This window comes from Enhydra lutris, unplaced genomic scaffold, assembly GCF_002288905.1.
Source record: "Enhydra lutris kenyoni isolate GAN:26980312 unplaced genomic scaffold, ASM228890v2 scaffoldscaffold85, whole genome shotgun sequence".
NCBI classification, from domain to species: Eukaryota; Metazoa; Chordata; class Mammalia; order Carnivora; family Mustelidae; genus Enhydra; species Enhydra lutris.
In genome coordinates this window covers 8,126,721-8,154,103 of record NW_019154169.1, presented here as the reverse complement: position 1 = coordinate 8,154,103, position 27,383 = coordinate 8,126,721, and the positions used below count along the sequence as shown (strand labels likewise).

The 27,383-nt window shown below is 46.6% G+C and overlaps 2 protein-coding genes and 1 pseudogene across 2 annotated transcripts; 1 reads left to right on the top strand and 2 right to left on the bottom strand.

Annotated features, from left to right (window-relative positions):
• Window positions 1–4,967: 4,967 nt before the first annotated feature.
• Window positions 4,968–9,888, bottom strand: LOC111161400 (leucine twenty homeobox). The gene is made up of 3 exons (XM_022525017.1): window positions 9,882–9,888; window positions 6,053–6,204; window positions 4,968–5,375 (listed from the first exon to the last, which is right to left on the bottom strand). The coding sequence occupies exons 1-3, from the start codon at window positions 9,886–9,888 to the stop codon at window positions 4,968–4,970; spliced, it is 567 nt and encodes a 188-aa protein (XP_022380725.1).
• A 12,320-nt stretch (window positions 9,889–22,208) lies between these two features.
• LOC111161399 lies at window positions 22,209–22,763 on the bottom strand (annotated as a pseudogene).
• A 558-nt stretch (window positions 22,764–23,321) lies between these two features.
• Window positions 23,322–24,504, top strand: LOC111161548 (EP300 interacting inhibitor of differentiation 2). The gene has a single exon (XM_022525284.1). It carries the CDS (start codon window positions 23,401–23,403, stop codon window positions 23,974–23,976), a length of 576 nt encoding a protein of 191 aa, XP_022380992.1. The 5' UTR covers window positions 23,322–23,400; the 3' UTR covers window positions 23,977–24,504.
• The last annotated feature ends 2,879 nt before the right edge of the window (window positions 24,505–27,383 follow it).

The window sequence follows — 27,383 nt, the reverse complement described above, 5'->3', positions numbered from 1 at the left end:
ATATCATAAATCTTTGCCTAAATCTTTATACACACCACTTTGCACATTTATACATATTATACATATTTTGAAAATTATACAGTGAGCACACATGTAGCCACTACACAGCTGAGAAGTGGAACATGGCCAGTCAAAATCAGCCCTAACATCTGTGGATCCTGGACGAAAAGTATAAATGGAGGCTCCCTACCTGCCGTTCACGCCCTTCTCTTCCCGTTTCTGTCTACACCCCGAACCTTTGAGGGGTCGGTCGTCAGTGCATTGACCCAGACACCCTCATCTCCGTGTGACAGCTTGGCCCATCTCCCAAATCACCACTTGCCCACCCCTTGGAATGCAGAGGTGTGCTCACCAGCATGACCTGGCCTGGCTGTAGGGTTCAAGGTGGGCCGGGAGAGAAATGCACACAAGGGCTGGAAGCAGGTTCTAGAACACCTGGGTAAGGGATTCTAAAAAGCAGGCAACCTTCCAAAGTAGCTATTGTAAATATGTTCAAATAACCAAGAGGAATCATGGTTTTAAAAGTAAAAGTAAGGTATGATGATAATGATTCACCAAATTGAAAAAAATTAATTCCAAATGGAAATCTGGAGCTGAAAAGTGTAATAATGGAAATGAAAAACTCAGTAGAGGGGCTCACCAGTAAATCTGAGCTGACAGAAGAAAGAATTAGCAAATTGGAAGATAGCGATTATGCAGTCTGAAGAATGGAGAGAAAAAAAGAGTGGAGAAAAATGAACAGAGCCCCAGAGAAATGCAGGACACCATTAAGCCAAACAATATACACGTAATGGGAGTACCAGGAAGAGAGGAGAGTAAGGAGCAGAAAAATTATTCTAAGAATTAGAATATAAAAATATTCTAAAATATATAATCTAATAATACACACATATACCCATGTACATTTAAATAGAGTATTGTTGGACCTATAACATGTAGAATTGTGATGTAATTTCCAATAACAGCCCCAAAGGTTAATGTCATAAAAGCTAAAAGAAGAAGGAGAAAGTATATATAACAAAGGCTACAAATATATACTTGCTCTCCTCTCAGCTTCTTTAAAAGACATAACATCATAGGAGTGCCTGGGTGGCTCAGTGGAGTAAGCCTCTGCCTTCAGCTCAGGTCATGATCTCAGGGTCGTGAGATCCAGCCCCACATGGGGCTCTTTGCTCAGCAGGGAGCCTGCTTCCCCCTTTCTCTCTGCCTACTTGTGATCTCTCTCTGTCAAATAAATAAAATCTTTTTTAAAAAGACGTAACATCATATAAAGTAATAATTATAACAATGGGGGTGCCTGGGTGGCTCAGTCAGTTAAGTGTCTGCCTTCAGCTCAGGTTATGATCCCAGGGTCCTGGGATCGAGCCCCGTCTCGGTCTCCCTAACCCTGCTTGTGCTCTCTCTCTCAAATAAATAAATAAAAATCTTTTTAAAATAATAATTATCATAATGTATTCTGGGTAACACTGATAGATGTGACGTGTATAGCAATAATACAACACGGGGGGAAGGTAACTGAGCTATATGGGAACAGTGCTTTTGTATCTCTTTGGAGTAAAGTTTGTATGAATCTACGGCTCATCCTGATTAGTTAAGATGTATAGGGTACGTCCTAAGCAACCATTCAGGTAATAGCTCATGTCTGTTTCTGTTTCTGGAGAGCAGCCAAGATGCCCTCAATGACAGAATTCGATCTGATTTCTAGAGATCTTGAAAGGTGAAAAAACAGAGTAGCTCAGAATTCATAAAATCATGTAGAAACCTTTGATTGAGCCCTTGCCGTGCAGCTGGTGGACGTCACTGCAATGGTTCTCAGATGAGAAAATGTCTCAGGATCGCTGCGTCTCAGCATCCCTCCATCTGACCCTCAGTCTCGCCCTCTGTCTCTACATTTCCCTCTGTGTCTCGGTCACCTTCCCCATGTTCCCCCTCCCCAGCTTCTCTCCACTTCCTTCTTTCTCCCTCTCCCTCATCTCCAATCTGTGCAGCTCTCCCTGTTTTGCTGATTGCCCTCAAGATCGTTCAGGGTTCTGACTCTACTCGCTGTTCTCGCTCTTTCTCGTCCAAACTATAAGGAATGGCCAGTTTGGGCTCCAGCTTCCTGCCCCTCCAGCTGGAGGAAGCTGGAGGAAAGGCAGAGGGAGGAGGCGCTTGAACAGTGGGCCTCTCCCATTAATTCGCAACATTTCTCTGCCTTCTGAGACGATCCCATATGATTTCATCTTTAACCTGGGAATGAGCCGGAAATCTCTGGCACATTTTGTACTGTTGAGATATTTCTGTATTTCTGAGAGCATCCCTACCATTTCTTGTGAATCATTGTCTTAAAACATTGCTGAGTTCAATTGGTTATTTTTTTTTAATTTCCTTCTGTTTTATGAGTGCCATTTGCCTAGTGTTTTGGTTTTCTTTTTAATCCTCTTTTTCTAGGTTTGTTGCAGGAATTGTGCCAAGCATTCAAAAGATTTGGGAATGTCCTTTCTTTTTCTATTTTCGGGACTTCCTCCCACAACCTAGGAGTTCTTTGATTATATGGCAGAATTGGCTCTAAATCATCTAATGCCATTCTTAAGACTGTAGCTCTTTTACTGCCTTTGTTACTTCTTTGATTACTGGTGTATTCAGATTTCCCACTTTTTCACGTGCCAGTTATTGTCAGGACTACTTCCATGGAAAAACCCCATTTTCATTGTATTTGTTTGTTTACCTTTTTTTTTTTTAGATTTATTTATTTATTTGACAGACAGATTACAAGTAGGCAGAGAGGCAGGCAGAGGGAGAGAGAGGAGAAAGCAGGCTCCCTGCTGAGCAGAGAGTCTGACGCGGGGCTCGATCCCAGGAGTCTGGGATCATGACCCGAGCCGAAGGCAGAGGCCTTAACCCACTGAGCCACCCAGGCGCCCCTTTTTTTTTTTTTTTTTTAATAAAATAGCCTCTGCCCGATTGATGCACGAAGGATCCAGCCCTCGATCCTGATTGGACATCAAGGATAAGGGGTGGGTCTTAAACCCTGAGTGACACTGCTGGAAACACCACAGGAAACTTGGATAGAAAGTCCTCAGGCAAAGCGGGTCCCGGTGGCTGCACGCACGTCCACTCGTGTTGAGCGACCAGTTCGTGGACCCGGGGAGCAGCGGGTCCCTGTGGGGGAGGAGTACTGCCCACCCACAGGAGAGGGAATAGGGGACCATCACGGGCACCGTCGTGCATGTTATGTGCGAATGGCGCCCCCTAGCGCTCAACTGTGGGCGGTGACCCTGGAGTTAGGCAATGAGGCGATCGCCAGGGACCGTCTTGCTGCACGCATTGTCCCAAACACTCAGGACATTGTTTGGTACCCTTCAGGGTCACACTACCCAGTCAGAGTCCCACCATCGGGACCTCTGGTTTATTCATCCCATTTCTTAATAACCATCTAGCCAACAAGGGTGCGGATGTTCATGTGTGGGCCAGGGCCTGTGTGGATGGGGTGGAAATGTTAGCTCCCAGGCACATTGGCTTGTAAGCTCCTCGGGAGCTTGCCAGGTATGATTTGAAACTGGCTACCATACAGAAAGGGCAAGGAGAGACGAAAGAAAGAGGCAGACTACTCCAGCTTGGTGCGTGGAAGGTTTAATAGACAAGGGAATTTACATTAGGATTGGGGAAAGGCAAGTGGAATGCGCAGTCCAGGGACAAGAGAGGGGCCAAGGGGCCTCTGAATGCAGGTGTCCAGTGCATGGGTTGCCCAGCCGTCCCCTCCTTTCTATGCCCTCCTATGCCTTCCTCCAACAGGAGCTCAGCTTAGTGGCATGGATTCTAGGCAGCTCCCTCAGCTGGGATTAGTGTGGGCGACCATTGGGTGTTTGACCCTACTTGGGTCCTCATGGTGAAAGCTGCTGGAATCTTCTCCTTTTCTTCTCAAGTGGAGTGGGGGGAGGGGTGCATCCCCGCCAAGGGGATAGGACTAGGGTTTGAGGTGACACAGGTAGAATGCTTTCTGTGCTTTTCTACAGAGGCCTTGGGCTCGCACTCCAGAACTCTTCTCTGAGCTATTTCCACCTGTAAGTACCTTGTTAAATCATTGTTTTTCTGGAGATACAAGTGCTGGGACCTCCTAACCCGCCATCTTGCTGATGTCACGACAACTTTTTAATTTTTCTTATTTTTTTTAAAGATTTTATTTATTTGACAGAGAAAGAGAGAGATCACAAGTAGGCAGAGAGGCGGGGGGGTGGGGAGAAGGCTCCCTGCTGAGAAGAGAGCCAGATGCAGGGCTTGATCCCAGGACCCTGAGATCATGACCTGAGCCAAAGGCAGAGGCTTAACCCACTGAGACACCCAGGTGCCCCTACTGCAACTTTTTTAAAGAGAGAAAATGGTCCCTGGGGTACCGGTGCTCGGTCCACATGGTATTGACTTCCGTTGGGGGTGCTTTCGTGGAGCAAGCTCAGCTGGGACAGGCAAACACCCAAAGAAAACTAGCTGGTTTCTGCTACCATTCTACAGGCACCTATGACTGTCCTTGATACTGAATTTGGTTGAAAGGATACTACTCACAGGACAGAACTTAGAGGCAATGATGAAAGGTAGAGCGATTTCTTTTTTTTTTTAAGATTTTTTTTTTTTAAGATTTTATTTATTTGAGAGAGAAAGAGAGCATGAGCAGGAGGAGAGGGAGAAGCAGACTCCCCACTGAGCAGGGATCCCAATGCAGGGCTCGATCCCAGGACCCTGAGATCATGGCCTGAGCTGAAGGCAGCCGCTTAACCAACTGAGCCCCCCCCAGGCGCCCCAGGTAGAGAGATTTCTTTCTCCTTACAGAACCAGATGGACTGCTGGGCTCTGATCCATTTAAACTTAAACTGATCCATTAAACACGTTTGGAAATGTCGCTCGGTTGGTCAAGATTTGGATCACGGAACACCTGTCCCGGCACACGCTTGTTGTTCAATAAACAGATAAATGGACATGTCAGCCATACCACTTCACCTGGGCCACGTGGGGGAGAGGTACTGATCCAGACTGTGGGGACCATCATCCCCAGGTAGGGCGTAGAGCTGTGTAAACTGATCGATGTCACAGGGACTGGAGGCCCAGGGAGGATCAGAGTCCCCCAGACATAGATCTTGGAGATCTGCAGGCTGCGAATCCCAAGATGAATTCCATCTGAAGGGACCAGGTTGCTCGTTCTCAGAGGACCGAGGCAGTTCATGGTCAGGGGCATCTGAAATGCCGGGTCTTTTGCGATGATGAGTGTTTGCTGAAGTTACAGGTGAGGAGGGCTCCTCCTCCTCTTTGCCCGGAGTGGCCGGGTTTGGTGACTGTCGTGATGAATTTGATCCATTTGATTGCTGCTCTTTCTTCCTTTTGACGCGCTGGTTCTTGAACCAAGTCTGGGGAGAGAGGAGGGGAGAAGGTTAACAAAGCAGGGTGGGTCCAACAGGGAACCCACACGTTCCCGGGAACTGGGCTCTTTTGGCATGAGAAGGCTAGTCTCGCATCTCTTCAGTTATGTGAACGAGGGATGTTCCGTCTGTCCCCCGCTGTCCTGAGTTCCAGATGGCAAAGTGAGCATGAGATCGTGCTTGCAATGGGTGGGATAGGACAGAGCACTGAAACGCCAGATCGGGAGGGGATAAGGCAAGGTGCTTCTGTCTTGTAGATGTTCTGCATTTTTCGAGAGAATTCTGAAGATCCAGACTATGAGAAGCTGCAAGACATCTAGAGGACTGTGAACGTCCTGATTAAGGAGAACCTAGAAATGAACAGGAACGGACCCCGAGGGGATGATCTGAGATCCATCCCCAAAAGGTCCCCTGTAGCATTGTGGTTCTGGAGTCAGAAAGGTCTGGATTCAAATTCTAGCTCTTGTGTTTATAACCCTTGGAGGAGTCTCTGTGAACCTTAGTGTTCCTCAATGAAATGGGTGGTCAGAAGAGAAAAAATACAGAACATCTGTCCTGACATGTACCAGTTGTTCCATAAACAGGAATTACTTGATGTGTGAGTTACAAGTGTTTGTGACACTCTGGGTTAGGTGTGCTAGCTAGAGACGTCCGCAGGGACGTACCTTTATTACGGACTCATCGAGATGAGTAATGGAGATGAGCTCCTCCGTGATTGTCCAGTCTGGGTACATGGTCTCTTCAAACACACGCTTCAGGGCCTGGAGCTGCTCCACAGTGAATTGTGTGCGGCCCCGGCGAGCATACCTTGGATTTTCTGCAAAAGGGATAGACAAAAGCTTTCATTAAACACACACACACACACACACAAACACACACACACTCCAAGGTAAACTCCTGACCTGAGCTGAGAGCGTGGTCTAAAAAGTTGACTCATGGAACCCACACTTCACCATCTTGCTGGGGTTGCCCTGTGTCCCTGAAATTCAGTTTCCCCTACTAGAAAATGGTTTAAGCCTGGTTTAAGGGCAAGTAACTGTCCCCTTGTTCTAGAGGAATATGCTAGAAACTCATAGCCTAGAAAAATGAACCAAACGAGTGGGAGAAAAGATAGCTGTCCTTGTTGGGATAACACAGGGACATGACATCGACATGGAATTCATTGGAGTTCATATGATTCAGAGAGGGTTTGAGTGTCTGAGACCTTGAAATCAGCCATAGGCTCTGGGCCACTGCTGTCTATGAGATCCTGAAGCTGTTGATTCGGCCATTTATTAACGAGGCCAGTTAGGGAAGTAGGCGTGAAGCTTAGTGACCTGAGAAAGAATGTTGATTATTCTGTTTATCAGCTCCGTCACTCTGGGAGAACCGTGACTCTTACATTCTTTGCCTCTTTTCTCTATCGGTGAAACGGTCCCATATAATTCACTCGCTTTGGGGAAGACACGGAGTATCCAGAAAGCAAGTCTGCTAATTACAGGCTTGGTGCATCAGAGGTACAAATTGGGAGGGTTTTTTTTTTTACTGTTGTTTAAAATGTAAACATAAAACCATGTCATCTAGCAATATTTGATCCATTCTCCATGGGAGATTCTATATATGTGGGAGGTATACAAAGGCATACATACAAAAAAGTCAGCATCCCGCTAACCACCCCACTGTGAAGACAAGAGGTCACTCAGGGATTTCTCGAAGCTTCTCAGCGTGTCTTTGAACACAAAGTTGGGGGGTGCTTATAAGACCTTGGAGGAAGACACAGAGACAGAGAAAAGATGAAGCAGGAGGAAGAGGAGGAACCACAAATGAACGAACAGAAACATTTTTCTTAAGAAAAGGAATAGAAGTCGGGGCATCTGGGTGGCTCAGTCGGTTAAGCATCTGCCTTCCGCTCAGGTCGTGATCCCGGGGTGCTGGGATCGAGCCCCACATCCAGCTCCCTGCTCCTCCCTCTCCCTCTGCTGTTTACCCTGCTTGTGCTCTCTCTCTGTCAAATAAATAAAATCTTTTTAAAAATAATAAAATAAAAACTAAAGTCTTAAAGGGGTGCCTGGGTAGCCCAGTCATTTGAGCACCCAACTCTTGGTTTCAGCTCAGGTCATGATCTCAGGGTCGTGAGATCAAGCCCTGTGTCAGACCCATGCTCAGTGTGGAGTCTGCTTGGGATTCTTTCTGTCTCTCCTTCTGCCCCTCCCCATTTACATGGGTTCACTCTCTCTCTCTCTCTCAAATAAATAAGTAAAATCTTTAAAAAAAGAAAAAAAAGAGGGGTGCCTGGGTGGCTCAGTTGGTTAAGCTACAGCCTTCCGCTCAGGTCATGATCCTGGAGTCCGGGGATCGAGTCCCACATATGGCTCCCTGCTCAGCAGGGAGTCTGCTTCTCCCTCTGACCCTCCCCCTTCTCATGCTCCTGTCTCTCTCTCTCTCTCAAATAAACAAATAAAATCATTTTTAAAAAAAAAGAAAGAAATACACTTCTCAACTAGTCTTTCTTTTTTTTTTTTTTAAGATTTTATTTATTTGACAGAGATCTCAAGTAGGCAGAGAGGCAGACAGAGAGAGGAGGAAGCAGGCTCCCTGCTGAGCAGAGAGCCCAGTGCAGGGCTCAATCCCAGGACCCCGGGACCATGACCTGAGTCGAAGGCAGAGGCTTTAACCCACTGAGCCACCCAGGCTACCCTCAACTAGGCTTTCAAAATAAATAATAAAAGGAAAATATAAATATCGTAACATCAATATTTAAAATATTTGGACAATAGAAGTCTTAAGTAAATTGAAAAGTACAGACCACAGATGAGAGAACTTATTTGCAGCAAATAAGAGAAATTATCAGTGTCTAAAATACAACAAAAATATTCTCCTGAGGGGCACCTGGGTGGCTCAGCAGGTGAAGCGTCTGCCTTCGGCTCGGGTCATAATCTCAGGGTCCTGGGATCAAGCCCCGCATTGGCCTCTCTGCTCAGCGGGGATCCTGCTTCCCCCCTCTCTCTCTGCCTGCCTCTCTGCCTACTTGTGATCTCTGTCAAATAAATAAAATCTTTAAAAAAAAATGTTCTCCTGAGCCTCAAGAAAAAAAAATCCTAGAAAATAAAAAATGGTAAGTGCAGAATTCACACAAGACAAAAGCAGAATGGACTTTAAAATTGAACAGGGAGGGGCGCCTGGGTGACTCATTCGGTTGAACATCTGACTCTTTTTGTTTTTTTAAGATTTTATTTATTTGACACAGAGAGAAACAACGAGAGAGGGAACACAAGCTGGGGAGGGGGGTGGCGGGAGAGGGAAAAAGCAGGCTTCCCACTGAGCAGGAAAACTGATGCAGGTCTCTATCCCGGGACACCAGGATCACGACCTGAGCTGAAGGCGGATGCTTAACGAGGGAGCCACCCAAGCACCCTGAATATCTGATTTTTTTTTAAGATTTTATTTATTTATTTGACAGAGATCACACGTAGGCAGAGAGGCAGGCAGAGAGAGAGGAGGAAGCAGGGTCCCTACTGAGCAGAGAGCCCGATGCAGGGCTCGATCCCAGGACCCTGGGATCATGACCTGAACTGAAGGCAGAGGCTTTAACCCACTGAGCCACCCACGCACCCCTGAACATCTGATTCTTGATTTCTGCTCTTCTGCTCAGGTCATGAGCTCAGGGTTGGTCATAGAATTAAACCCGAGTTAGCCTCCCACTTAGAGTGGAGCCTGCTTAGGATTCTCTCTCTCCTTTTCCCTCTGTCCCTCCCAGTGCACTCTCTCGAGTGAGCTCTCTCTCTCAAAAAAAGAAAAATAGCGCAAGGAGTCTCAGTTTCACTAGGTAATAAAAAAAATGGGAAATGGATCAAATATTAAGTACTATTTTATACCGTTAAAAACAAGACAATGGGCCCAAAATGGAGTGGCTCGTGCTAATCCCCATATCACCATACTGACACTTAGTTTCTGTTCTCCCAAGGATGGAATCTTAAAACCAATCAGGAATTGCTTGATCACCACTAGTTAGGGAACCACCTGGTAGACCCCTGCCAGCCCCCCGCAGGAAACCAACTTTGCAATAACCAATCCGCTTGTTTGTCTAATCTAACTTCCTCTTTCCCTGCTCCTTTCTACCCAGAAAAGTCTTTCCTTTAGTACAGCTCCCCAGAGGTCCTTTCTGTTGGCTAGATTGGATGTTGCCTGATTCACGAATCATCGAATACAGCCAGCACGATCTTAACAATGTACTCAGTTGAGTTTCCTCACTGAACACACACCAAATGGCTGACATTTGAAAGTCGGATGGTAGCAAGTATTAAAAAGAACTTGGAAGAACAAAATCTCGTGGCTAATGGTGGAGTCCAGTTATAAAGCATTTTCCAGTGCTCCCTGTTGGTACAACCCAGTGGTTTCCCAAACTGGCCACTTGGTGTTGGCAAGAGGCTACAACTAACCCTCACCCACTCTCCTCTGCTTGTCCACAACCGTCTAGCATCTCACTGCTATGCTTTGCTTTTGCCCCCAGCTTACCTGCCATATTACCCCCTTTGAAGTGCAGACTCCTTCAGCTCTATGTTTTCTGACCTCCTGAGTTTCATCTGTGTATCTGCTGGGTTTACGGAGCTCCCATTTAAGCAAGATTTTAATGTAATCAGGCCCCTGCCCAATCCCTCCCTCCACGTCACACCTTCCAGTAATCCATTCAAGTAGGTGCATTAAGAACCGATTCTGTGGGGCTCCTGGGTGGCTCAGTGGGTTAAAGCCTCTGCCTTCGGCTCAGGTCATGATCTCAGGGTCCTGGAATCAAGCCCTGCATTGGGCTCTCTCTCTGCACAGCAGGGAGCCTGCTTTCTCCCCTCTCTCTCTCTCTCTCTCTCTGCCTACCTCTCTGCCTACTTGAGGTCTCTGTCTGTTAAATAAATAAATAAAATCTTAAAAAAAAAAAAAAGAAGAACTGGGGCACCTGGGTGGCCCAGTGGGTTAAGCCGCTGCCTTCGGCTCAGGTCATGATCTCCGAGTCCTGGGATCGAGCCCCGCATCAGGCTCCTTGCTCAGTGGGGAGCCTGCTTCTCTCTCTGCCTCTGCCTGCCTCTCTGCCTGCTTGTGCTCTCTCTCTCTCTCTCTCTCACTCTCTGTCAAATAAATAAATAAATAAAATCTTTAAAAAAAAAAAAAAAGAACTGATTCTGTGCCTGATGCTGTGCCGATTCCTGGATAAAGCAGAGATCCCAAACAATCTCCAAGCTTCAACAGTGGAGGAGAACAGACGGAAGTCAAGCAAACAGAAAATGGATAAAATGTCCAGAACTTCCACTCAGAGCAAAAGAGGAAACACATAGGGTGCTGGGAGAAAGAGTAGGTTGGTAAGACGAGTGAATCCAGAAGCCAAATGATGGGCTCTGTGCATGGGCAGCTCCCAGGGAGACCTTCAGAGCAGGGGGAGAAGGGACAGGGAGCATGGAAAAGCCCCTCACCATACTCCCTACCAGGCTGTTGTTCTCAGACGAGGCAGCAGCAGACGAGGGTGAAGTTCTTAGCAAAGCCTAAATCATAGACATCCTTGTAAATTCTGTTAAGGAGTTTGCATTTGGGACCATTGAAGTCCAAATGCCAATTGCTTTTTTTTTTAATATTTTATTTATTTATTTGACAGACAGAGATCACAAGTAGTCAGAGGCAGGCAGAGAGAGAGGAAGAAGTGTTAGGGCCGATTTAATGTTAAAACCTGTTTAACGGGGCGCCTGGGTGGCTCAGTGGGTTAAGCCACTGCCTTCGGCTCAGGTCATGATCTCAGGGTCCTGGGATCGAGCCCCGCATCGGGCTCTCTGCTCGGCAGGGAGCCTGCTTCCTCCTCTCCCTCTGCATTCCTCTCTGCCTGCTTGTGATCTCTCTCCGTCAACTAAATAAATAAAATCTTTAAAAAAAAAAAAAAAAACCTGTTTAACTATTAAAGCCTGCTTAGCCAGAGTGACTCCATATTGCCTAGGTAGCCATATTGTTGTTTACATCCATGGACTTCATTCTGGGAATAAATGCCCCAGTAGTTCCTGGTATCGTTTCCGGGTATCAATTCCGGGAGTAAATGCCTTAACAATAGAAGCCACGTACCTTGGGTCTCCGGGGTATGCCCTATAAAACCAGCCTGTAAGATCGGCATGGGGTCTCTCTCTTCAGAGGCGGCCCTGGCTGGTCAGTCTGACTTCTAATGCTTGCCATAGAATAAAGCTTTGCATAACTTTCACTTTGTCTCAGTCTTGTTCTTTTGATAACGTACCCCAACGTACTCATCTGGGGGCTCATCTGGGATCAAACGACGAGAACGGAGCCAGCATCAGAATTTCTGGCAAAAGCCTCTGGAGGTAAGATCTCGAGATTTTATTGTGCGAGATCTGGTCTGTCTGTCTGTCTGGTTGTGGAGCTCCAGGGTATAGCCCACCGGGGAGAAGCTGGAAGCAGCATTGCTCCCCAGGGCTGGAGTGGATGTGGGGATGCCCCATCCCTCCACTGGGAGATCACCAGGAGGTACGGGTCCCCCTAGGCTGTCCGGGGACCGAGAAAATCCCCACCAGCGGGTGTTTGCTGGGGAACAAGAAAATCCCCAGTGGCCACTGGGTCTGCGGTTGTCTTTGTCTTGTCTTTTCATTGTCTATTATGTTGTTTGTTGTGTTTGAAGGAATGGGGCAAGCAGGGAGTAAGGGGACTCTGACTTTTACTCATTTCTTGTGTTAATGGCTATAACTGGAGCCAACTGTGGTTAATCTAACTCAAGACAGAGACTTTAAGGAATATTCCCAAGCAGCTGCTGAAACTCCCTTTGTTTCAGGGAAATTCCCGGTCTTCTCTGGCCTGACATGGACTGCCTAACCCCTCCCTCCTTGCTGGTGGGAGAGCATAGCGTCTGCTCCTCTGTTGAAGCTGATGAGCTCTAAAACTGGAAACCCTTTCTCTGCCTTCTGGCAGCACTTTGTTTTTCTGTCTCCCCCTCCTGTTTCTGCACCAACTTGGGTGCGGCCTGCATAACTGGCCTCTAGACCATCCTCGGTGCTTCCTGCTTCCCCCTCCCTCTCTGCCTGCCTCTCTGCCTACTTGTGATGTCTGTCTGTCAAATAAATAAATAAAATCTTAAAAAAAAAAATAAAAAGATAGACATGTCTTGGGATGCCTGGGTGGCTCAGTTGGTTAAGCGGCTGCCTTCGGCTCAGGTCATGATCCCAGAGTCCTGGGATCGAGTCCCACATCGGGCTCCTTGTTCGACGGGGAGTCTGCTTCTCCCTCTGCCTCTGCCTACCACTCTGCCTGCCTGTACTCTCTCTATCTCTCTGACAAATAAATCAATTTTTAAAAATTCTGTTAGGGGCACCTGGGTGGCTCAGTGGGTTAAAGCCTCTGCCTTCGGCTCAGGTCATGATCCCAGGGTCCTGGGATCGAGCCCCATGTCAGGCTCTCTGCTCAGCAGGGAGCCTGCTTCCTCCTCTCTCTGACTGCCTCTCGGCCTACTTGTAATCTCTGTCTGTCAAATAAATAAATAAAATCTTTTAAAAAAAAATCTGTTATAACAGTTCACAATTGGTTAATACTTAGCCATCACTAGAGACTGAAGTGTTTCTAAGAATAGAAAATTCTGCTAACTATAACTAAGACTGATGAAATAAAGGAAGCAACTCTGTATGTAAAAAAGTAGGAGATATGTAAGAAAGATATAAGGAATGAAAATACATTTTGTTAAAGGTAAGAGAAAGTAATTTTGTCCTAAATGAGATGGTTGTTTGGAAGAAAATGGCTTGGGACAAAACCTGGATGCAAAAGAAAGTTGTAGGGGCGCCTGGATGGCTCAGTGGGTTAAAGCCTCTGCTTTCGGCTCAGGTCATGATCCCAGGGTCCTGGGATCGAGCCCTGAATCGGGTTCTCTGCTCGGCAGGGAGCCTGCCTCTCCCTCTCTCTGTGCCTGCCTCTCTGCCTACTTGTGATTTCTGTCTGTCAAATAAACAAATCTTTAAAAAAAAAAAAAAGAAAGTTGTAAAAGGTTTGTGAAGGAAAATATTCAAAAAAGAAATTTTAGGTATGGTCAGGACAGACTAAGATTAAAATGAATTTTTTTAAAGATTTTATTTATTTATTTAACAGGCAGAGATCACAAGTAGGCAGAGAGGCAGGCACAGAGAGAGAGAGGAGGAAGCAGGCTCCCTGCCGAGCAGAGATCCCAATGCAAGGCTCGATCCCAGGACCCTGAGATCATGACCTGAGCCGAAGGCAGAGGCTTTAACCCACTGAGCCACCCAGTCGTCCCTAAAATGAATTTTAAAACGTAGCATGTCAAAGTGGTAAAAACACATGAAATGACTCCATGTATTCTGGACAACCAAAAGAAAAACGCCGTAAGGTTTTTAATAAAATTTTTAATGCTGTCTGAAAAACCAGAGGGAAGGCAGTTGACTGATAGTAAGTTACAGAAAAACTGTACACACAAAAAAAGAGGGTCTAAGAAAATGAACAGTTTTGTCTTAAAGTAAAAATGTCTGGTTGCACCAGAACATGAAAGGAGATAATAAAAACTAAACTTGAGGTTATACAGTAAGTCATAGAAGGCTTGGGGAAAGTGACTTTTCTTTGCCTTGGTTTATAGGTTTGAAAGGAAACAATGAAATATGTTGAAAATTTGACCATATTAGATCAGTTTTGATGGATTTATTCACAAGAAGGGAAAAAAGGCTAATACATCTTTTCCTGTAAAATGTTTCTGTTCAAATGAGGCATAGTATTTAAGGAAGGAAGACTAAAGCCCTGTGTCATGGCAAATCTATATTGGTGATCCATTCAAGTAAATGTTGACTATTATGTAAACTAAAAAGACACTGGTATAAAAAATCTGCTTTCTCTCTGTTCAAAAAAAACAATTAATTATTAACAGATTAATTGATCTGCTGTTAAGAATAAAATGTAAATGGTTTTCTCTATCAGATCTTAAACATCTATAATCCTATTTAGGCATGTGCTTTAAAACTTAGATTTTAGCAATTGTCAACAAGATTTAAATTGTAAATGAGATCTCTGACTCATAAGGCTTTTCCTTGGTATGCTAAGTTATTCAGGAAGTACTGCTAAACCAATGATAAACCTTGGGTTACATTTGGGTAAATACTATAACTATTATAGAGATTCTATACATTTCCTAAAGTTTTAACCTTTTGATAAGGTCATCACTTGATATTGTAATTATTGAAATGTTATGTGTCACAGAAGTAACCTGATTTTCTTGCCAGTTAAATTATAAACTCTCATCTCATCAGCTCTTTAACCATACCTATTCTGAGCTTTTGTCACTTATAATTGTTTTAATTCTCTTGGAAAATAAGTTTTACCTTAAAGGAGATTCATATAAAGGACTTTTAGGACAAATACAGGTATTTGATATGTTAAAAGTCCTAAAATTGAAATGGGTAAAAATTTCCAGAACTAAGTAAAAGCTGCATTCAGACTAAACCAGAATTAGTAACATGGGACTAAATAAACTAGAAGATTATAATGTTATATCTGTTATTTTGAACATTGCTGGTTCTCTAATGTTTGCTCTTCCAGACTAAGGAAACTTTTTTCTTAAGATGTCTGTGACTTACAGAAATGTAAAAATATTCATTTGTAAACAAATCAAAGCATTCAACTTTTCTCTGTATCTAAACCCTCTGAAACTCAAAAAGGTCTCAGCAAGTATTCTTTCTTCCATGGCAATCAGTCATTTGCATAAGTTCAGTAAGAATCCGTTCTCCTTGTAACAGGACACCATTGGAACCACTGGTTATTTTACCAAGGCTTTGACTGGAATGTCATATTTGAAAAAGATTCAGATATGACCAGACAGCTTAAAGGAACTAAGGTTAACTTTATAAAACCTGGAGCCATAAAGCCCCTTGGAACTGTTGGCCTGATACCTTGCTTACAGAGTTCCCAGCGGCCTCACCAGGTGAGTAAAGAATGTCACTTCCTGGCAGGTGCAGGAACCTCAGGATACATTGGGGACCCCAGGAAGAGGAATTTGCCCAAATCGACAGGTATTGCAGGCATGTCTGATGGCAAGTACTTGGCTTGGCTTCTGGCCTGGAGAAGCTATTACAAGTTCAACCTAGAGGTGCCTTATAAGAAGTTCCAGCAAAGGGGCACCTGAGTGGCTCAGGCATTAAGTGTCTGCCTTCGGCTCAGGTCATGATCTCAGGGTCCTGGGATCGAGTCCCGCGTCGGGCTCCCTCCTCGGCGGGGAGCCTGCTTCTCCCACTCCTACTCCCCCTGCTTGTGTTCCCTCTCTCTCTCTCTCTCTGTGAAATAAATAAATAAAATCTTAAAAAAAAAAAAGAAGTTCCAGCAAAGCAGATTCTAAAAGATCTATATGATCACACTCACTGTTCTTGCTGAGCTTATGTAAATAATTAGGCCAAGTTTGTTAAAACTGGACTTGTTTTTCAAATAAATTAGTCCTGATTTGGCTATCTCTGGAAATGAGGGTTATTTTAGAGAGAAAAATTACGTTTCAGTAACACACCTTTGTGGATGTTAAGTTCTAGATTTTGTTGTCTTTAAATGTTTGTGTACCTAAGCTAGACAACTTGAGGTAAACTTCAGAGAAGTTGCACAATAGCTCGTTTAGACGATCTTGCCTAATATTCTGTAGGGATAATAACAGAACCCATTGGACACAAATATATGTTAGTTTTTATGGATACCTTTTCAGGCTGGGTAGAGGCTTTTTCTGCCAAACATGAGACAGCAGGAATGATAGCCAAAAGCTGCTAGAAAAAAATAATTCCTAAGTTTGGGCTGCCTCTCGCAATCAGGTCAGACAACAGCCCTGCATTTGTGAGTTCAGTCTCACAGGCATTGGCCAAGGCCGTGAACAGTAATTGAAAACTACACTGTGCCTACCAGCCCCAGAACTCCAGACAAGTAGAGAGAATAAACCAGACTCTTAAAGAAACCTTGACAAAGTTAATTCTGGAAACTGGCGGTGGATGGGTGGATCTTCTTTCCTTTGCCCTCCTTAGGGCGCGATGTACACCCTACTTAAACAAGTTTACCCCATTTGAAATAACAAGAGGTTGCCCTAGTGGAAATGACTGATCAGTCTCTACTCCAGTCACTGTAAGTGCTACAGTCTGTCTTATGAAGATAGAACCGCATCCTTACCAACCCGGAAACTTGGTTTGGATACACTGCCACCGAGTAAAAAACTTGGAGCCTTCCTGGAAGGGACCATTCACTGTCATCCTGACCACCCCCACGGCAGTAAAAGTAAAAGGCATCAGGGCCTGCATTCACACGTGTCACATCAAACGAGCCAAAAGCAAGGACACCCTCCAGAAATGGGAGCCACTGCCAGTGGACCCCACCAACTGTGGACTAAAACTAAGACTCAAAAGGATTTCATAACTTGGTCACTTTTAACCCTGTTCCTACTCAGCAGCAGCCAGGGGACACCTCATCCGCCTAAAACAGCCCAGTGGAAAATCAAAAAGACAGCAGATAGAACAACATTCAAGGTTAACTGCAGAATAGAAGAGGGCTTGACATATTATTCCTAAAAAAGGGGGGAGGGGCTCTGCGTAGCCCTGGGAGAGGAATGCTGCTTCTGGGTATTAACGCCCTAATGTCATTTGTACAAAAAAAGGAATTGGGGTGATAAAAATGTTAGTCCTACAAATTCAATATAACCCCTTACAACAGGAAGACATAAAACTGGCTGAAAAGTCAAGGAATTGACTAATCTCCAAAGAAAAGAGGGAAATGTTAGGACCGATTTAATGTTAAGACCTGTTTAACTATTAGGGCCTGCTTAGCCAGAGCAACTCCATACTGCCTACGTAGCCATATTATTGTTTACATCCACAGACTTCATTCTGGGAATAAACACCCCAGTAGTTCCTGGTATCGGTTCCGGGTATCGATTCCGGGAGTAAACGCCTTAACAATAGAAGCCACATAACTTGGGCCCACAGTTATGCCCTATAAAACCAGCCTGTGAGATTGGGAAGGGTTCGCTCTCTTCAGAGGTGGCCTTGGCCGTTCATTCTGACTTCTAATGCTTGGCATAGAATAAAGCTTTGCAAAACTTTCACTTTGTCTCAGTCACGTTCCTTTGATAAGGGACCCCAACAGAAGCAGGGTCCCTGCTGAGCAGAGAGCCCAATGTGGGGCTCGATCCCAGGACCCTGAGATCATGACCTGAGCCAAAGGCAGAGGTTTTAGCCCACTGAGCCACCCAGGTGCCCCGCTTTTTTTTTTTTTTTTTTAAATCATGCCTCCCTCTTGCCTCTCAGCTAGCTTCCCATTCCCCGTCCCTCTGCTCTGCATTTTCTCCACCTCTCGGGTGACATATTTGCTGCCTTGTTGATTCTTCCCCGTGGTGTTCTTCTCTGAGACCCGTTTTACTCCTAAGAGGGGGTCTAACTGGGCGGACCAGTCGGCTCTAGTTCCTGGTCATCCACTCTGGACGCCCCACACCCAGTGTGGCCCCAGCTTCCTGACGTGGAGCTGGGACTCTGGCCTTGGCCCTTCTCACCTGCCCCCCACTCCACCCTCATCCCCCATCCCCACGCGCTCATCAGCCTGGCCGGGAGGGGTCTTGAAAGAGCTGAAGAACACTGGTTCTGGAAACACTGTGGGTAGCCCAAGGCCGAAACGATTGAAGTGCCTGTCTGTGTCTCATACGAGAAGAAAATTCAGGGAAACTTTTGAAGTGATCAACAATAGAAACCTTTCCAAAAATCTCTTCTGGGGTGCCTGGGTGGCTCTGTCACTAAGCATCTGCCTTCGGCTCAGATCAGGATCCCAGGGGTCCTGGGATCGAGCCCCGCAACGGGCTCCCTGCTCAGAAGGAAGCCTGCTTCTCCCTCTCCCACTCCCCCTGCTTGTGTTCCCTCTCTCCCTATCTCTATCTGTCAAATAAATAAAATCTTTAAAAACAAACAAAACTGGGGCGCCTGGGTGGCTCAGTGGGTTAAGCCGCTGCCTTCGGCTCAGGTCATGATCCCAGGTCCTGGGTTCAAGCCCCGCATCGGGCTTTCTGCTCAGCAGGGAGCCTGCTTCCTCCTCTCTCTCTCTGCCCGCCTCTCTGCCTGCTTGTGATTTCTCTCTGTCAAATAAATAAATGGAATCTTTAAAAACAAAAACAAAAACAAAAACAAAACTGGGGTGCCTGGGTGGCTCAGTGGGTTAAAGCAGAGGCCTTCGGCTCAGGTCATGGTCTCAGGGTCCTGGGATCGAGCCCCGCATCGGGCTTTCTGCTCGGCGGGGAGCCTGCTTCCCTCTCTCTCTCTCTGCCTGCCTCTCTGCCTACTTGTGATCTCTCTCTGTGTCAAATAAATAAATAAATAAAATCTTTAAAAATAAATAAATAAAAACAAACAAAACTGGGACACTGGGTGGCTCAGCGGGTTAAGTGTCTGCCTTCAGCTCAGGTCATGATCCCAGGGTCTTCGGATGGAGACCTGCATCTGGCTCCTTGCTCAGCAGGGAGACTGTTTCTCCCTCTGCTTGTGCATTCTCTCTCTTTCTCTCTCTCTGATAAAAAAATAAATAAATAAAATGTTAAAAAACAAAAATTAAAAAAACCTTTTAGAATTGAACCCTGGAGTCAAATGAGGTTGAAGAGGGTGATGGAATCAAAAAGGGTGGAAGTCAAAATAGCAGAGGATTTTGCAGGCATTCATTTTTTTGTTTGTTTTTTGTTTTTTGTTTTTAATCCTGTCCCTTCTTCACTTGCTCACTTAACAATAATCTGAGTGACCACTCTGCCAACATCTTGTTCTGGTGAACGGGAAATCAAGATTTAGGAAAATAGAACTTATCTCTGCCTTGGAAAGTGCCAGCACCCTAGAGAGGGAAGCAGAAAATAAATAAGCAAACGAGCCAATAAATCGTTTCTGATTATGATATGTACTGATTATGATACGTACAGATGCCGTCAATAGCACTGGTTGGAGGAAGCGCGTGAGATCGGTGCCCCAAGCAAGACAGCTCTGAGGAAGTGTTTTTTTTTTTTTTTTACGGAAGGATAAAGAAAGGTGTTCTCAGCAAATGGAACAGCAAACTCAAAGGCTCAGGGGCGCCTGGGTAGCTCAGGCCATCTGAGCCTAACATCTGCCTTCGGCTGGGGTCATGATCTCAGGGTCCTGGGATCAATCTCCGCGTCAGGCTCTCTACTTGGCGGGGAGCCTGCTTCCTCCTCTCTCTACCTGCCTCTCTGCCTACTTGTGATCTGTCTGTCAAATAAATAAAAATAGGGGCGCCTGGGTGGCTCAGTGGGCTAAGCCTCTGCCTTCGGCTGGGGTCATGGTCTCAGGGTCCTGGGATCGAGCCCCACATCGGGCTCTCTGCTCGGTGGGGAGCCTACTTCCCCCTCTCTCTGCCTGCCTCTCTGCCTACTTGTGATCACTGTCAAATAAATAAATAAAATCTTTAAAAAAAATTTTTGCCCATTTTTAAATTGGATCGTTCATCTTATTTTTAAAAAGAGCTCTTTATTTCTTTTGGACAACAGTCCTTTAACAGACATCTGTGCTCAGGCGCCTGGGTGGCTCAGTTGGTTAAGCGTCTGCCTTTGGCTCAGGTCATGAGCCCAGGGTCTGGGGATGGAGCCCTGGTTTGAGCTTTCTGCTCATTGGGGAGTCTACTTCTCCCTTTCCCTCTGTGCTCTCTCTTGCTCTCCTTCAGGTAGATAAATAAAATCTTAAAAAAGAGAAAAAACATGGGGCACCTGGGTGGCTCAGTCGTTAAGCATCTGCCTTTGGCTCAGGTCATGATCCAGGGTCCCGGGATCGAGCCCCAAATAGGGCTCCCTGCTCAGCAGGAAGCCTGCTTCTCCCTCTCCTACTCCCCCTGCTTGTGTTCTCCCTGTCACTGTGTCTCTCTCTGTCAAATAAATAAATAAACTCTTTAAAAACAAACCAAAAAACCCAGATATGTGTGCTGCAAACATTTTCTCCCAGTCTGTGGGTTGTCTTCCTCATCTCTTGAGAGTTTGTAGGTTTCTATTTTTTAAAACCAGATGATGAAACTTGTTTTTTGTTTTTAAGATTTTATTTATTTATTTGGCAGAGAGAGATCCCAAGTAGGTAGAGAGGCAGGCAGAGAGAGAAGGAGAAGCAGGCTCCCCGCTGAGCAGAGAGCACGATGCAGGGCTCGATTCCAGGACCCTGAGACCATGACCTGAGCTGAAGGCAAAGGCTTAACCCACTGAGCCACCCAGGCGCCCCAGGATCTTTCTTTTTTTTTTTTAAGATCTTGTTTATTTGGGGCGCGTGGGTGGCTCAGTGGGTTAAAGCCTCTGCCTTCAGCTCAGGTCATGATCCCAGGATCGAGCCCCACATCGGGCTCTCTGCTCAGCAGGGAGCCTGCTTCCTCTTCTCTCTCTGCCTGCCTCTCTGCCTACTTGGGATCTCTCTCTGCCAAATAAATAAATAAAATCTTTTAAAAATGTTTTTGTTTATTTGACAAAGAGAGTGTGTGAGCACAAGCTGGGGGAGTGGAAGAGGGTGAAGGAGAAGCAGGGAGCCCGATGTGGGGCTCGATCCAGGACTCCAGGATCACAACCTGAGTGAGCTGAAGGCAGATACTTAACCAACTGAGCCACCCAGGTGTCCAGATGAAAGATCTTTTATAGCCAGTGGTTCTTAAACTTTAGCGTGCATGAGAACCACCTGGAGGGCTTGTAAAACACAGCTGGGTCCCACCTCCAGACTTTAATTCAGTAGGTATGGGCTGGGATCCATAAACAGACATCTTAAGAAGTTCCCAAGTGTACTGATGCTGTTGGTCTGGGGACCACACTTTGAGAACCACTGTTCCTAGCAATCCCAGGGTCACCTTTTCATAGAGACTGAGACCTCTTGGTGACTTCTTGGATGAACTATGAAGCTTTAGGCCGGCTCTATATCTATTATAACTGTTACCAACATTAAGTTTTAATGGTAGTTTTGTTTCAAAGAGCCTTTTAAATTTAGGACAGAGTGAGGTGCCTGGGTGGCTCAGTCGGTCGAGCATCCAACTCTTGATTTTGGCTCAGGTCATGATCTCAGGGTTGTGAGATTGAGCCCCACATGGGGCTCCTTGCTCAGCGGGGATCCTGCTTCTCACTCTCCCTCTGCCCCTCCTCACCTGCTTGTGTTGTCTCTGACAAATCAATAAAATCTTTAAGAAAAAAACTGCTATAAAGGGGTGTCTGGGTGGCTCAATGAGTTAAGCCTCTGCCTTCACAGCTAGGATCATGGTCTTGGGGTCCTGGGATCAAGCCCCACATCCAGCTCTCTGCTCTGTGGGGAGCCTGCTTCCCCCTCTCTCTGCCTGCCTCTCTGCCTACTTGTGATCTCTGTCAAACAAATAAATAAAATCTTAAAAAAAAAAAGAAAAAAATCGATTTCTAGTGGTGTTTACGTGGATGTTGGCTTTCTGATCAATCAACCCACTGTATATTTCCTATACTTTTCTATGTTATACTGCACAGATAAGATTTAGAAAAAAAAATGGCCAAGAGTGGCCAAAGAAATGTTAAAGACAGGAAGGGAGTATGATTAGAAAGCTTTAGTAGTTCAGAGGATTGTTGTGAGGAAGATAAATGAATAAACGGAAAGTAATAAAGAACACCCTCTCCCTCCGCCACCCCCAAAAAACCCCACGAATCTAGACTATTTTGGTATACAATACAGGCGGCTTTTTTTTTTTTTCTTTCTCCCCTGCAAAAAGCTTTATTGTTTCCACTTGGTCCACAGCTTGGGGGAGGACCTCTCCCGGGTGGTTAAAAAGCTGCTTGGCAGCTGGCTGCTCGGACAAACCCAGACAGAAGCCCCGGGACTAAGGGGATGTCAGAGGGGCCCCTCAAAGGTCGCTGGGCTCCAGAGGCTGACAGTCACGCTTGAGGGTGAGCCTTTCGAAGAGATACTCGCCCAGCCCGACCTGGGTGCAGGACACCCTGCGGAGGTTCGTCAGGTGGTCGCCCATCTTCTTGATGATTTTCACCTCCTCGCCCAGGAAGTGGCTCTTCAGGAAGTTACAGAGATGGGCGTCCGCACGGGAGGAAGCCAGGGCGTGCAGATCCAAAAGGGCCTCGTTCAGGTTCTTCTCCAGGACCACAGCAGTTTCCATGGCGTCCAGGGCTTTCCCCCACTTGTCATGGGACGGCTTCTGCACGTCCTGGAAGAGGGAGCTGCCGCTGCGCTGTTCTTGCAACATCAAGAGCTTCTGGGCGCCTTTGAGCTTCTTCTGGGCCAACTCTTGGAAGAAGCGGCCCAAGCCCTCCAGAGCCACATCGCTGCAGTCGAAATAGAAGCCCAGGGAGAGGTAGGTGTTGGATGCCCGCAGGTGCATGTTGACTAGGCAGTTGACGGAGGCCTCCACGTCGGTGGAGTAATTCTGGCGAACCTGACAGCTCATGGTTGGTTGGCAACAGGGAGCTAAGCTGAAAAACCGGTGTTGGTTGGCCCCAGAGGCAGAGGGTAGCTGAGGAGATGGTTCCGATGGTTGAGGCTGTACAGAGGGTTCAGGCTGCACCAGCGGCTGGAGGGCGACCGGAGTCTGGAATAAAGGGTGGCCCTGGATCTGTTCACAAATTCTGTTGAAACACTGGACAGATCCAGGGGCCCGCCGGACGCACTGTTGGTGGGGCATTATAATCATGGGAGAAGAAGCTTTGAGTGAAGCATCTTGGATGGGATCTTGGGAAAGCCAACAAGAAGCAGTCTTGTAGGACTTTCCTTGTAAACGTTAAACTGGTCCAAATGGAATACACGACCTCTGACGTTAGGTTACCCACACCGCCCCCGGCAGTTTCAGCTGTGATGGCAAATCCGACCGCTAGGTGGCGCCTGGCGGAGCGCGGGTGCCCGGCCATGACGCGTGCGCAGTGCGCCTGGGTCGAGCCGTAGGCCCTGCGCTCGCGCACACGGGCTCGCGCGCTGCGTTTCCTGGCGCGCAGGCGCTGGCGCATGCGCACTCAGCTGCACGCCCGTAGTCGCCCTGTCCCTTTACCGCAATTTTTCTGGGAGCGGCTGAGCTGCCCCCGCGGTCCGAGATGTCCGAACTGCCCGCCGACAGCAGTGTCCGGCAGACGGACGCGGCGAATGGCCACCGCGACGTCCGGCAGGCGGAGGTAGGCGGCGGGAGGCGGGAGCCGGCCCTGGCGCGGCCTGCGGAACCCGGAGAAGGTCCGGTGGCGGCGACGGCGGCGGCGGCCGGGGAAGCCCGCGAGGCGGCGGTCGACCGCGAGCTGGCGGGGCCGGCAGAGGAAGAGGGCGCGCAGGCCAGACTCCGTTCCCGGCCCGCGAACGGTCCGGGCCTGGCTGCGCTGCCGTACCTCCGCCTGCGTCACCCCCTTAGTGTTTTAGGAATTAATTACCAGCAGTTCCTCCGCCACTATCTGGAACACTACCCGATCGCCCCAGGCAGGATCCAGGAGCTGGAAGAACGCCGCAGGAGGTTTGTGGAAGCCTGCAGAGCCCGGGAAGCCGCGTTCGATGCCGAGTATCAGCGGAATCCCCAGAGGATGGATTTTGACATTTTGACGTTTACTATAGCTCTCACCGCGTCTGAGGTTATCAATCCTCTGATAGAAGAACTCGGTTGTGATAAGTTTATCAGTAGGGAATAGTCTGGCGACGGACCTGCGTGCAGGGGAGCGAGACTTGTGCCGGCCGCGTCGTTGAGTTGTAAGAAGTCCTTGTATGGGAGATAAGGCCCATACCTCGTCGGGGGGGAAAGGGAGGTTTATCAGGAAGGAGACAGAAAAGATTCAAAGCCTCGTGACTTCTGTGATGTTGGGTTTGCGACTGATAACAGATTCTTGACCCTGCGTGGTGGAAATGTCTTTGAAAAACTGCTTCCCCAACGTGAAGGAGAGGTTTCATGCAATTGAAACCCGGTGTGAAATATAGGCCATAATAGAGCCGGTGATGAGGAGAGAAATGGTCAGATACTCTTGGTAGCAAGAAGGAGTCACAGCTGAGTTATCCTATAGACAGACTGGAAGCCCCCGGAAGAGAACTTGAAATTGTCAGAATTTGCGCTCTCCTCGCGTCAGGTTTTAGTCTAAGGCGATTTTGTGTTTTCTGAAGCATTTCAAGTGGCAAACAATGTAACTGTTGTATATATTACGTGATAAATTATGTGTTCGAGAGTTTCTGAAGTTTCTCGATTTTTTCTTTCATTTTTAATTTTTACTTAAGGTGGGTTTTTTTGTTTTGTTTTGTTTTGTTTTGTTTTGGCAAAGTATTCACACATCCCCAAAAGTAAAATACATGCTGAAAAGCCTTCCCTCCCTGTCCCCTCCATCCAGTACCACAACCCACGTCTGTAGGTGCCTCTTCTGTCCTTGCAGTGTCCTTATGTACACACAAGCAAATGCGAATTTGGGTGTTTGGAGGGGGGTTTCTGGTTTTTTTTGTTTGTTTGTTTTTCATTTCTTCACAAAAGTTGGTGTATTTACTGATTTATAAGCTGCTTTTCTAGTAAGAACGTATCTTGACGATCCTTCCAAACCACTAGGTTTCCTCATTCTTTTTTAGAGCTGCATTTTGTTTCATTCTGTGGTTGGTTATGCTGTAATTTATTTATCCAGGAACCTACTGATGGGCCTTTGGGTGGTTCCCCATCTTTTGCTTTAGATTTCTTTTTAAAGATTTTATTTATTGGGGCACCTGGGTGGCTCAGTAGGTTAAAGCCTCTGCCTTCGGCTCAGGTCATGATCCTAGGGTCCTGGGATCAAGCACCACATCGGGCTCTCTGCTCCAAGGGGAGCCCGCTTCCTCCTCTCTCTCTGCCTGCCTCTCTGCCTACTTGTGATCTCTCTGTCAGATAAATAAATCTTTTTTAAGAAACAGTTTTATTTATTCATTTGAGAGAGCACAAGCAGGGACTGGAGGGGAGAGGGAGAAGCAGACTGCTCACTGAGCAGGGAGCCCAGCTGGGGACTTGACTGACCCCAAGACACTGAGATCACGACTTGAGCTGAAGTCGCACATTTAATCAAGTGAGCCACCCAGGCGCCCCCTGACGATATAATACAGCATTATTTCTTTTAATTTTTCTTATAATTTTTTTTTTTTTAGATTTTATTTATTTGACAGAGAGGTCACAAGTAGGCAGAGAGGCAGGCAAGGGAGGGGGTTGGAAAACAGGTTCCCTGCTGAGCAGAGAGCCCGATGGCGAGTTCGATCCCAGCACCCTGAGATCACGACCGAGTGGAAGGCAGAGGCTTAACCCACTGAGCCACTCAGGCGCCCCTCCCTTAACTTTTATAAAATGATGGAGCAGCTTATAATCAGCAGCTTCTTAGATTCTTTGTTATATATAATACCCGTAGTGTGAATTTACAGAATTGAGAATTCTGGGCCAAAGGTACTCATTTGAAATGTTACAGATCCTGCGAAGTTGCCTTCCGTACGTGTTGTACCACATTCCACTTCTGCCAGCAACTGAAGGACTTTTCCTTCTAGTCTCGCTGACATAGTAAGCCACCAATGGTCTGGATTTTGCCAATCTATATACTTGAAAGGTAGTATGTTATTTTGAGAGAGAGAGAGCGAGCGCGTGCACGCTAGCTGGGGGAGGGAGAATAGAGGGAGAGGGAGAGAGAGAATCTCAAGCAGACTCCCAGGAGCTCAATCCCAGGACCCTGAAATCATGACCTGAGCCAAAATCAAGAATCAGAGGCTTAACCCACTAAGCCACCCATGCACCCCGACCGACAGCATGAGTTTCAATTTGCTTCTCTCTTAGGATTGAAAAATCTCTTCTGAGAGTTCTGTATATTCCCTTTTCAATGAACTGTTCATAGCTTCTATCCATTTCTCTCCTGAAGAATTTTGTCCTTTCCGTGTTGATTCCAGGGCTATTTGTGTAACAGTGATATGATACAATAGCTTGTAATGTGAGTTACAGGTGTGTTTTCCCAGTTGGTCATTTGCATTTGGTTATCCTGAAAGCCTTTTTGTATGGAGTTGTTGGGGGTTTTGTTTTGTTTTGTTTTTTGCTTTTGCTTTTGTTTGCTGTTTTAAAAGGGGGAAGATTTTGAATCTCAAGGTTTTCTTGGAGGAGGTGTGTGTGGTTGGTGTATATTTGAGTCTTTGAGCCACTTGGAATTTATCCTGTAGGAGGTAAGGACACAAAATTTCTTTCTTAGGTGGCTACTGGTTGTTCTAACACCAGTTAATAACCAGTCCAGCTTTTCCCCACTAACTTTGTTTAAAGATGCCTCTAGGTATACTACACTGTGCTTTTCATTTTCTGACTACATCGTTTTAAATCTGGTAATGCTAACCCTTGTTACACTTCTTTTTTCAGAGTGTCTCTGGCTGTTTTGTTTCTCTTACTAGTCAGCCTCAAAGTCAGCTTACGTTGTTTTAGGAAAAGTTTTTGTTGTTGTTGTTGTTTTTGAGAGGTACCTGGGTGGCTCAGTTGTTAGGCGTTTGCTTTCGGCTCAGGTCATGATCCTGGGGTCCTGGGATCGAGTTCCACATCCGGCTCCCTGCGCAGCAGAGAGCCTGCTTCTCCCTCTGCCTGCTGTTCCCCCTGCTTGTACTCTCTCTCTGTTAAATAAATAAATAAAATATTTAAAAAACAAAACAAAACTTTTTTCTTTTGAGAGAGAGAGAGAGAGAGAGAGAGAGTGTGTGGGGGCCAGGCAGAGAGGAAGAGAGAGAACAAGCAGTCTCCACACCCAGCACGGAGCCTGGCTGGAGACTGGATGCCATAATCGGGAGATCATGACCAGAGCCGAAACCAAGAGTCCCGACACTTAACTGACTGAGCCACCCAGGTGCTCCTCAAGCAAAGCTTTTTTTTTTTTTTTTTTGACAGACAGAGATCACAAGTAGGCAGAGAGGCAGGCAGAGAGAGAGGAAGGGAAGCAGGCTCCCTGCTGAGCAGAGAGCCCGATGCGGGACTCGATCCCAGGACCCTGGGATCATGACCTGAGCCGAAGGCAGCGGCTTAACCCACTGAGCCACCCAGGCGCCCCGACAAGCAAAGCTTTTTTATTAGAATGACACAGCAGTTAAT